The following is a 12128-nucleotide window of genomic DNA, read 5'->3' as shown; positions in this document are numbered from 1 at the left end:
CCACCTGGTTGACTGAGCTAGCCCTCATGACCTAATCACTTCATAAAGGCCATCTCTTAATTTTATTGCATTGGGGATTTAAGTTTCAACATGAATTTTGAAGGGACATGAACATTCCAACCAGAGCAGAGATCAAGTCCTGTAGTCACGGATTGATAGTCTCAGTTATGCTTTCCCTGTTCTATTAAAACGTACTAAAACCACTGCAGGCTGGGTGCGGTGGCTCACGCCTGTAATCCCAGCACTTTGGGAGGCCGAGGCAGGGGGATCACGAAGAAAGGAGTTAGAGACCATTCTGGCTGACACAGTGAAACCCTGTCTCTACTAAAAATACAGAAAATTGGCCGAGCGTGGTGGCGCACGCCTGTAGTCCCAGCTACTGGGTAAGCTGAGGCAGGAGAATCGCTTCAATTCCGGGAGGCAGAGGTTGCCGTGAGCTGATTTCCCGCCATTGCTCTCCAGCCTGGGCGACAGAGCGAGACTCCGTCTCAAAGCGAACACTGAAATGTGTGTATGCATGTGGATTTCATCTACCTTTTAGCTATTTTGGAGTCAAGGCACATTGGGGAAAACTCATAAAGCCCAAGAAACTTTAATTTCAGATTATGATAGTTTCATTTGCACAAAATTAAGAGCACAGCGATAACATTATCTTTTTGGATGTGATTTATAATGTTTGGGGCTTCCTCCGCTTCCTGATGCAAGATATTGCCAGACCCATATGAATGTGCTCTAGAGCAGTGGTCTCTAGGCATTCTTGGTAGCAAACTCATATTGGTAAAGAAAGTTTGAGCTATCATATGTACATTTATAATTCAATTAATTCATTATAAAGCATATGCTAGAAATATACATTTTAAAAATGCAAGATAAAAAATAAATAGCAGTATTGTATTTTCTCTAAACTCAAATAATAATTATTATTAGAAATAGGGTCTCATTATGTTGCTTAGGCTGGTCTCAAACTCCTGGCTTCGAGTGATCTTCCCATCTCAGCCTCCCATGCAACTGAGATTACAGGTGTGAGCCACCATGCCCAGCTCAAAGGATGATCTTATACACATCTGATGTATTTTACTTCCAGTTTCCTTTGTGTTCCTATACATTGGTGTACAGTATATTTTTGTAGCTGCCCCAAATTCATTTACTATTCTTTAGCGCTTCGATATTTAGTTTGTTTTTGTTTATTACGGGTAGTGCTTCCACAAACCTCCTTGTATATTATATATACAAGGATATACTGTATATACTGTAGTCTGAATTCCTCACAATTGCCTTTGGGTATATCCTTAGAGGTAGATTGTAGGATCCAAGATATGAAACCTTATCAGGCTCTTGATATATTAAGGACATCAATTATTTCCTTTACACATTTTTTACAAATAGTTCTCCACTGGGATTTGTCTTTTTGCATCTATTTTCCCAGAAAAATGAAAAGAAAGATTATGAGAAGAAATTCCTTTGTAAGCAGATAGCTGTTCCAGGCACCCAGGTAAAGCAGCCTGGAATATGATTTTCCCACCTTGCTGGAATGGAAACACTGGTTTCTGTGCTCATGTGTTCCTGCTAACATGATTGTTCATACCTAATTAGCTGTGAGTAAAGCCTTCTGAATTTATCCTAAGGCAGTTGTTAAGCAGAATAATGTCCAAGGAGGGAAACTGTTAGGGAATGCGGAAGGAATTCTAAATTTCTTCCCAATATTTTTAGGAAAGAGTCTGCATGAGGAAAGGGAAATAGCCAAGTAGCTACTATGTGGGAACAACTCCTTCTTTCTCCTCTATGTTTTGGCCTGTATTAAACTTTTACTTTGTTCTTCTAATATTTATCCTGAGTTTCAGGAAACTGAAGTACTGAGATTTTTTTTTTAAATGTCATGTCACATTTAATCAGTCGTAAAGATTAAAGCTATACTTGGTACAAATGTACTTCTAATTTTGTGTTTCATACTGCACTATAATTCCTTATTTTTGAGATTCTTTTTCTTTTTTTTGGAGACAGGGTCTCACTCTGTTGCCTAGGCTGGAGTGCAGTGATGCAATCCTATCTCACTGCAGCCACAACCTCCTGGGCTCAGGTGATCCTCTCGCCTCAGCCTCCTGAGTAGCTGGGACTATAGGCATCTGCCATCATGACTGCCTCAGTCTCCAAAAGTACTGGGATTACAGGCTGAGCCACTGAGTCACTAAGCCCAGCCACTTTGACACTTTTCAGCTGAGGTTTAGTTTTCTTATCTGTAACATGTGGATAATATTAACCCTGCTCTTATAGCATTGTGTGATTTAACTGTGCTGAAGCATATAGTCTTGGCAGTACAAGTTGACACATAGTTGTTCAATAAATGCTATCCATTATTAAGAGGAATGCACAAAAGGCAAAGAAAAAGCATGTTGTTTGTCAAGTAATTTCGTTCCATGACAAGAGGCAATTAAATTTAACTTATTTCTCTTTTTGTTAGAGTGGAGAAGCACCATTCTTTCTGACTGTTGAAGGAGGTCATGAGGAGTGCAGTAAAGTGCTGCTGGCAGCAGGAAGTGACATCAACTTTCCAAATAAAGTATGTGTTCCAGACCATGTTCACTCACGCTGTGGGAGGGAGACTCAAAATGCTCTTTGGAAACTCTTGTCCTACACTGATCCACTCACTGGTACTTTAGAATTAATATTTATAATATGCTTTGTTTTTGGTAAGAATTAATGATTTACCTGCAATATTCCTCAGTTACTGCATCCTCAAAAGCAATGCCATTCTTTTTATTCTTTTGGGGAAGGAATAATTGAAAATGGAGCAAAAGGAGCAAGTACTTGTCAATTCTTAGAAACAGGCACTCTGTTCTACCTTGTTTTCTCGTAGCAACTAGTGCACACATGGGTTATACAGAGGGGATGCTGAAAAAAAAGTTTATTGTGTGAAAGCGCAAGTGGTCAGCCTGCAGAATGAAGAAGGAAGGATGGTCCCTTCCTCTAAATAGGGAATACTCTTGTCATTGCGCTGAGAGCCTCTGCAACTTTTGAGACTGTGTTATTATTTTCATTTTTTTTAGATAATAAAAATAGAATTTGGAAAAGTTAAGGAAACTCATTCAGGATCATAATAACTAGTCAATGGCAGTGTAAGGATTGAAACTCATGTCTGTCACCAGTGCCTTAGCTTTGAACCCCTGCAATGGCCTTGTCTTTAGATGGTTTAGTTTCTTTTTCTGTTTTTCTAATTAATTATAATAAAAACTCATGACAAAAAATTTGAATAGAACCAAAGCATATATGATACAGAAGTGTCTTACCCCAAACCCACATTGCAATTTTACTCCCAGGACTAACATCCTTAATAGTTTACTTAGTCTTCCAGGAATTGTCCATGAATCCACATGGAAAATGTGATTAAACGCACACACATATATACACCAACACCAAACAAACAGTGGCGCACTGTAAAAACAATTCCTTTTCGGCCGGGCATAGTGGCTCACGCCTGTAATCCAAGCACTTTGGAGGCCAAGGCGGGCGGATCACCTGAGGTCGGGAGTTCAAGATCAGCTGACCAACATGGTGAAACCTCATCTTTAAAACAATAATAATAATTTTAAAAAACCAAAAAACAAAGAACAATTCCTTTTCAACAAGTACAAATGTATAAACAATTCCTTTTCAACAAGTGCAAAGTTAAACACTCAAGAATAAAGTCCCAAACAAGAATAAAGTCCAAAACTGGCACGTTTGATACCCTGTATTCTGCTGGTGGGAGTGTACATTTGTATAATCTTTCGAAAAACAATTTGTCACTTTCCTTTTACTCACATACAGAAAATTATGTTAAGGAAATAATTTAAAAGGCAGAAAAAGCTAGCTGCATGCATTCAGTTAGATGATAAAGTTAGCTCCAGTGGTCAATAATTAGATACAACATATATGTGGAATGAATGGTAGGAGAAGGCGGAAAGAAAGTTTGGTGCATCTACTTCTTGGAAAATTATGTAGCTGTTAAAAATTATGTGACAAATACTGAAAATATATTGCGATATTGAACATGTTAATCATAGAAAAACACTAATTGACAAAATATAGTAAATATTAATATGATATTGGATTAATATATACATGGACAAGGATTGTGAGAGAGGAAAATCAAAGTAGTGTGAGTTAATTCCCGCTGAAGTTGCAAGGTTATTGATGCAATAAATAAACACAAAGTTAAGAATTCATGGGAGCCATGAAATATTCAGAATGTGGAGAGCTGTGCTGCTGGTCAGTCACTGCACAGGTGCCTCCTTGTCTTCAGTCTGTATTCCCCTTCAAGGTCCTGGGAAGGCTTCCCAGGCTAGCAAGACTGTCAGGCTTACTCCATTATTTTGTATCCTGCCTCATTCTTGTCCTTAATTATTTTGCCCTTAAGTATTTTGCTTTGTAATGGTTTTCAATTGCACTTGTTCTCCCTATCCGACTAAGACTGCAGGCTCCATATTGTCCCTGTGCTTACAGCCAGTGGCCTCAGCTGCTCTAGGCAGCCTGGAAATTATTGTGAATCTGTTTCTTAGCTTTTACCTCTTGAGTTTTTCCCAAGTTCATCAGCACACTTCTCTATCAACAACCTCAGCCCCCTACCTGCCATCCACACCGATCTGTCCACCCCAGTGCAAACCTTGGGGAGGAAAGCAGTGTGAAGAAAAGGCTGACAGCAAGGACACACATGATCCCGGGATGGGTTGGACTTTGTTTTGCTTTCACATTTGTAGGTGATTGCTGTGTTTGCTCTTGGAAATTCTTCACCTGCTGACACTGATGAGCCTTGGTGTCCAGGAGATTGCTTTTGTGCTCCCTCCCACCTCCCCGTCAGCAAGCGGAGAGGGTAAAGGGCCGAGTCATTTCTAAGGAGGATGTTGGAGGGAGATTATGAATTTAGATGACAGCTGGCTTCCTCCATTTGTGCTGGGTGGAGGTGCTGCCCAGGGTTAGGGCAATAGGCTCTCTTTAGGGCCTTATTACTGCCCTGGGTTCAATGAAGACTTTTGTACATCCTAAGAACTCATATTCCTGGAGGTCCTACCTCATATTTTGTCATACATATTTAAATGCTCCCATTCTTCTTTACATTTTTTTTTTGCTGTTAATTACTCTAAAAGGCTTTTTTGTTTTTGCTTTTTTGCAATTATTTGGCTATGACAGACTCACCTAATTTATGATTGACTCTGATTTCTTAGAACTCTGTGTACATAATTGGGAATTTGAGGGAGGTGAAAAAATGCTAGCTACAAATTGTTTATAAATATAATGAATATTTTATGAATATTACATTTAACAATCAATGAAGTATGAATGTCAATTAAATATTTATTCACTTCAATTTTGTGGTTTTCTTTCTGTATCGTGGAGCCAATAATTTTTTTCTTTTTTTACATTTTAACGATTTCTTTGGCTCATAAAAAGTCTGTAGGCCCCATACACGGAGCCCGCGATACTTAGAGGTAAATGCTGCGGACTCCCGTGGCTCTTCGCCCTACAGGATTCCTGCTTTGAGTTTTTCGTAAATTTGTTTCTGCTTTAGGTGGCTTCTGATCGTCCCAGTAAGAGCACTTCTGACCATTCTGATCTCAGTTTAAATGTCACCTTATCCAACAAGGCTTTGTTGATCAACCATGAGAAAGTAGCCAAATGTCTTTTATGTCTTGTAGAACTTACAACTAGATAATGTTGTTCTTCTAACAACATCTAGAATCTAACAAGCAGATTTAATTTAAGCCCACTGATTTACTGATTTACCAGTCTACCAATCTATGGATCGATCGATTGTCTGCCACCACTGAAATGTAATGTCAGATATCTTGTCAGTTTTGTTTACCAGCATATCTCTTCACTATCATAGTGCCTGGCACAAAATAGGTGCTCAGTATTTTGTGTGTGTGTGTGTGTGGAATGGATAAAATAATAGTTACGGTTACCATACACATTTAGTGGCTCATATATCCTCCCAGTAGTACTGTGATTTCAGAGAAAGAGGTAGGATGATGTGGTAGGTAGAATCAGGCTCCCCACCTCCAGAGAAGTTCAGATCCCAATTCCTGGAACCCGTGAATATGTTATGTTACATAGCAAAGGAGAATTTAAATTGCAGATGGAATTAAGGTTGCTAATTGGCTGATCTTAAAATGAGATTCTCTGGGATTACCAGTTGGACCCAATGTAATCTTGAGGATTCTTTAACGTGGAAGAGGGAGGCAGACGAGGATGTCACTGATGCAGTGTGAGAAGGACTCAGGTAACTGTTGCTGGTTTTGAAAATGGAGCAAGAGGATATGAGCCAAAGAACATAGGAGGCTTCTAAAACCTAGAAGAGACAAGGATGTGGAGCCTCCAGAAAGAAAACACAGGCCTGTGAACATTTTTTTTTTGTTGCCCAGTGGGATTCATTTCAGACTTCTGACCTCCCAAACTATAAAATAATACATTTTTATTAAGCCACTAATTTTGCGGCAATGTTTTATAACAGCAATAGAAAACTAATATAGGGGGTTATGCCATTTTTACAGATGAAGATAAAGAGGTCCGTAGTTGATAGGCCACTTATCCAAGGTCATATAGGCATTTAGCATCATGTGAGCTAGATTTCAGTTGGTCAGAGATAGGTCATTTCTGTTGGCATCTATTCCATTATCTATTGGTTCATAATAATCCAACCCAAAGTCCAGGGGCTTTAAATAACAGTGTATTATTATTTTCATGGCTCTGTGGGTTGACTGGGCTCAGTTGAGAGGATTCTTACTTTGAGTTTCTTATGTGATTACAGTTGGAAGTTGACCAGGATTTTGAAGGCTTACCTGAGCTAGATATCCAAGAGAGTGCACTCACATGCCTGACAGTTAATGCTGGCTGTCAGCTGGGAGCTCACCTGGGCCTCGCCATGTGCCTCAGCCTACAGCCTGGAAACTGTCCTCTAAGAGGAAGGCTTACAAGGGCAGGCATGACAAAAGGCAGACAGCAGCAGCTGCAGGCTAGTTAGGGGCCTCTCCTGGAACTGGAACTTCTGCCATATTCTATTGGTCAAAGCAGTTACAGGGTCAACCCAGATTCAGTGAGGTGGAAAACCCCACCTCTGATGAGGGGAGTGGCAAGATCATATTGGAGACAAGCTTGTGGGACAGGAGATGCAGTATTTTGGAAAAACAGTTTCCAACAGCATCCTTATTTGGAAGATGTAAAAATACTTCATAGCAATCTTACAATTAATCAGTCAACAACCAATTCATTGACCTTGTATTATTGTAAGGCACCATGCTGGGCCATTTGGAGTATGGCAGGAGCGCCCAGAGCCGACCATCCCCTCCATCAGTGTGCCATCTAGCTACAAGGTGTCTTCACATAGTGAAGGGGCTGAATAAGAAGATGAAGGGGGAATGCTGCACATAGAAATTATGCTGAGCGTTGAATGTCTGCCTAGCACAGGGGACACTGGCAGTAAGCAGACAGGGCTGCAGGACACTGAGGCCTTTCCTGGGGCCAATACTAAGTCACCTATTTTGGTTCAAAGAGGGGTTTTGCTAAGGTGCGCAGAGAGAAGACTTGGTTCTAGCCCACTTCACACCTCCTGGGAGAAGGGAAATGAGGATTTAACTCACATTTGCCCTAGGCATAGTATCCTAGTCAGCTCAGGCTGCTATTAAAAATACCTTAAAACTGGGTGACTTAACAAACATTTATTTCTCAGAGTTCTGGAGGTTGGAAGTCTGAGATCAGCGTGCTATAAGATCAGGTTCTGATGAGGCCCTCTTCCTGGTTTACAGACAGCTGTCTTCTTCTTGTAGCCTCACATGGCACAAAGAGAACTAGCTAGCTCTCTGGCCTCTTTTTGCAAGGGCACGAGGGCTCCACCCAGGGTTCACCTAGATTCAAAGGAGTGAAGAAATAAGCCCCACCTCTTAATGAGGGGAGTGGCAAGGTCATGCTGCAGAAGAGCCTTTGGGACGGGAGACACTGAGGCAGCCATTTTGGGAAAACAGTTTCCAGCAGCATCCTTATTTGAAAGACCTGAAAATACTTTGTAGCAATCTTACAATTAATCAGTCAACAACATTAGGTAATTGGACATCTGAAAGGCCCCACTTCCTATCATCCTCACACTGCGATTAGAGTTTCAACATGCGAATGGTGGGAGGTAGGCAAACATTCAGTCTGTTGCACATATGTTCCCTAGGGCTCTGACACTTTCATGGGAGATACTTAGAAAAAACCAATTAGGTAAAAACCACAATTGCTTTTGCACCAACCTATTAATAGCTCCCTCCACCCCAATAATTGAAAACACAATGGATTTTCTGTTTATTTCAAGACTGGGTCTCACTCTATTGCTCAGGCTGGAGTGCAGTGGCATGATCTCCGCTCACTACAATCTTTGCCTTGCAGGCTGAAACCATCCTCCCACCTCAGTCTCAGCCTCCTGAGTACCTGGAACCACAGGCGCACACCACCAAGTCCAGCTAATTTTTGTAGAGACAGGGTTTTGCCATGTTGCCAGCGCTAATCTCAAACTCCTGGGCTCAAGGGATCTACCTACCTTGGCCTTCCAAAGTGCTGGAAATACAGGCATGAGCCACTGTGCCCAGCCAGATTTTCTTTTTTAAATACAGCCATGCATCTCTGAATGACAGGGAAATGTTATGAGGAATGCCTGATTTTGTTGTGTAAACCTAATAGAGTGTACTTACACAAATCTAGATGGTACAGCCTACCATTACTCCTAGGCTCCTATGGTATAGCTGTTGCTCCTGTGCAGCATACTAACACAATGGTTAAGTATTTGTGCCACAGGAATTTTTCAGCTCCATTGTAATCTTATGGGACCACGGCGGGTCTGTCATTGACCAAATCACTGTTATGTGATGCATGACTGTAGTTGTACTATTTCATTGTATTAACTGATTACTGTGTGATAAACCCCAGAAAGCATGCTGAATTATAATGGGAGTTCCTCCCTGCCCTCTCCATTGTCTCTTGCAGCTCAATATCAGTAGTTTGCAGATAGCGACCAGGAATGGCCATGCATCCCTTGTTAACTTTCTTCTCCGTGAGAACGTTGATCTGCACCCGAAAGTGGAAGTGAGTTTATTTTAATGACACAGGGTTTGGTCCTGGCGCCATGAGGTTGGCTGTGCCAGGGAGATGCCCCTTGCAGATACATGTAGGAAATGAGATGTTTCACAAGGGAGAAATTCTTTCTGGGAAGGCTGGCTGACTTATTTTGGAGGCAGAGTCTTAATCTTGAGAAATAAAATCCGAGGGATGAATTTTAGAAAGTCATTGAAGTTCCTGAACAAAATGAAATCTTTGTGTTTTAAATATTTGTATTTGCTGCAATAAAGCTTTCTCATATGTCTAGAGATGCCATTATACTTGTATTAATTTTATCAGTCTGGGAAAATAATGAAGCAGCTATACATATCAAGAAGAGTGATAATTTTTCTCCCTTCACTGAATAATCTTCCTTTTCTTTTGAAAGTCAATTCTTTATACTGATTCAGGTTTTCTGACGGTTGAATTGGCTTTGGCAGAATTAACAAAAGGCCCTCTGTGTTGGAATTAAACAAGAAACATGCTTCTATTTTTCCACTGTATTTTCATTTCTCCATTGAGAATATGATTTCCTCTGATCTTGCTGAGCCATTACTATTTATTGTATTAACTCGAGAGGAGGGATGTGATTTAAACCATGTCTGATAGTTTTCGGAGCATGGCGTTGGGGGAATTGGCTCTGAACTTACCTGGTTCAGTCCAAGGACACTTCCTGTTTCCCAGGAGGAGCTGGGCCACTGCAAGGCGGGTGGCCCCGGCAAGGACAATGCCCACTTCTTTGCAATGTGGATGTTTTCTCGGTTTTCATGCTTAGTGCCTCAAGGAGGTTATTCCCGGGCAGGAGGGACCTATACAGAAATTCTCCCCTTCATGCCGCCTTCACGGCCCTGCTCACGCCGTCTGTCTGCTTTGATCTTTGTTGGCCTCTGACAGTCTCTGATTACTCAGCTGTGGTCTTCTTCTATCTGTCCCCTCGTCTCCCCTCCCTCCATCAGCTGGTGACATTCTTGCCATCTCACTATGGTCTCTCTTCCATCCACCTACCCCCATCTCCTGAGATGGAGCCTGGTACAGATGGTAGAGTCAGAAGGGCCTGGGTTCGAGTCCTGTGTCTGCCACTTCCTTGCTGCATGGCCTTGTGGAAGTTACTGATCCTCCTTGTGTCTCATGTATGAAATGGGGAATATGAGATCAAACTTCTAGGGTTATTAACATGGTTTCTGAAAAACTGTGAGGCTGGTGTGTAAAACAGAGTATAAACTGTTAGGGCAGCCTGGGCAACATGGCAAGACCCCATCTCTCCAAAAATTTAAAAATTATCCAGGCACAGGGGCGCACGCCTGTAGTCCCCGGCTGCTTGGGAGGCTGAGGTGGGAGGTTCGCTTGAACCCAGGAGTTTCAGGTTACAGTGAACTACGATGGCTCCACTGCCCTCCAGCCTGGGCAACAGAGTGAGACCCCATCTCTGAAAAAAGATAAACTGTTGGGGAAATGAATGTGTAGCAAGCACCACAATGAGAATGTGCTGAGTGTGTCTGATGCGTATCATTAATATCAGCTGTTCCACTTGAGCAACACTGCCCTCGTCCTAATCACTCACCCTTGCAGGTACCCGTTCCCTCTCTCCACTCACTCCACACTCAGCTCGGCTCCTGATCTGCACAGTGTCGCTGGCTCTTCAGCCCTTGCCATCACACCCCTTCCCACCTTCCCCTGGCACCCCCCTCCCTCCCTCGTCATCATGCTGGATGATGCCTCCTTCTCTCTCATGCCTTAATTGCTTTTGTCCTCACTTCCCTTCATTGCTTCTTCCCTCCCTTTCCCCCACTCTCAGCTGCAGTCTCTACTGGAGGCAGGTGTGTCTTCTCTCCACAGGCCAGTGGCAGCTGGGTGGGATTGCAGCAGCAGGGGAGCCTAGAGATAAAGGGCCGGGGAAGAAGCCAGTGGTGGGGATGAGTGAGTGAGAGGGGCCGGGGGCTCCATGAAGAGCTGTGGCTGGGAAGACAGGTGGTTTAGCCACAAAGGAAGAGAACAGAAGAGCAGGCTGCAGAGGGCTTGGTGAACACCCCGTGGCTGGACTCTATGCAGGGAGGGCTGAGCATGAGGATGGTGCCCCTGAGCAAGGGGGATACGCTAAGGAGTCAGGGCTCCAGAGCAGATCATTGCAGGAAATTCCAAATGTGCAATGATTTTACCCTTGTGGCTACTCTCATTGCCCTTTAGCTCTTTGAAGGCTCTGAGAAGTCCTGTGGTTCGGCCTACTTAACACTTATTTATCCTTCATATCTGAGCTTAAATGTCAGTTCTTCAGAAAAGTCTTTTCTGACCTTCTGAAAGGTCAGTCTTCCCCCTACCCCACACTGGCTCTTCTACCTCCAAGCCACTTAATTGTATTCTGTATTTATATGACTTAAAAAAATCAATATTTCTTTACCCCACTAGATTGGAAGATTCCTGAGAATGAGCTTTGTTCACACGAAATCCCTGGCAACCTGAAAAGAGCTTGGCCCATAGTAGGTCCTTAGTATATAGCTCCAGAAAGAACAAAGCGGGTGAGCCATTTGCTGGGGAGCAAGTTTGCTTCAGAGCCTTGGATGACAATAAATGCTGAACACTTACAGGGGGTCGCCACTGGGATGGGCAGTTTCAGTACTTGGGGGATCATCAGGAAATAGCTGCTGAAATGAGTTGGTTTTTGATTTGAGTAATTAAGCCAGAACCTTTTGGATTTGACATTTTTATTTATCTCTTGCAGCCTAAGGAGTCCCCTCTTCATTTTTCTGTTATCAACAACCACATCATGGTTGTAAACAGCGTATTAAGTGCACAGCAAGATATTGACGTCTTAAATCAGGTAAGCCAGGCAAATCAGAGCAGGGAGGGTCTATTTTCTTATGTTTCAACACAGTGTGTGTTTATGGGGAGTTCTGATCAAGTTCAAGGTACCTAAAAATTCCTGGGAGGAATATGTGCATCCTTTTTATCCTTCTCCTTCTGTAAGTCCCACTGCATCCCCATGCCATACTTTTGTCTTTCTCAGCCACACAACTGGAGTTCAGCCAGTGCGT

The 12128-nt window shown here is 42.4% G+C and overlaps 1 protein-coding gene across 1 annotated transcript in view; it reads left to right on the top strand.

Annotated features, from left to right (window-relative positions):
- ANKDD1B (ankyrin repeat and death domain containing 1B) overlaps positions 1–12128 on the top strand; it is a 54877-nt gene that overhangs the window by 27958 nt on the left and 14791 nt on the right. The window contains 3 exon segments of the mRNA XM_032278179.1: positions 2459–2557; positions 8989–9087; positions 11816–11914. Coding sequence (XP_032134070.1) covers positions 2459–2557; positions 8989–9087; positions 11816–11914 — 297 coding nt within the window.

The sequence above is a fragment of the Sapajus apella genome, unplaced genomic scaffold, assembly GCF_009761245.1.
Source record: "Sapajus apella isolate SASKATOON/1434 unplaced genomic scaffold, GSC_monkey_1.0 scaffold1, whole genome shotgun sequence".
Classification (NCBI taxonomy): domain Eukaryota; kingdom Metazoa; phylum Chordata; class Mammalia; order Primates; family Cebidae; genus Sapajus; species Sapajus apella.
Note: the sequence above shows the minus strand (reverse complement) of the source record. Positions and strands in the feature narration are given on the sequence as shown.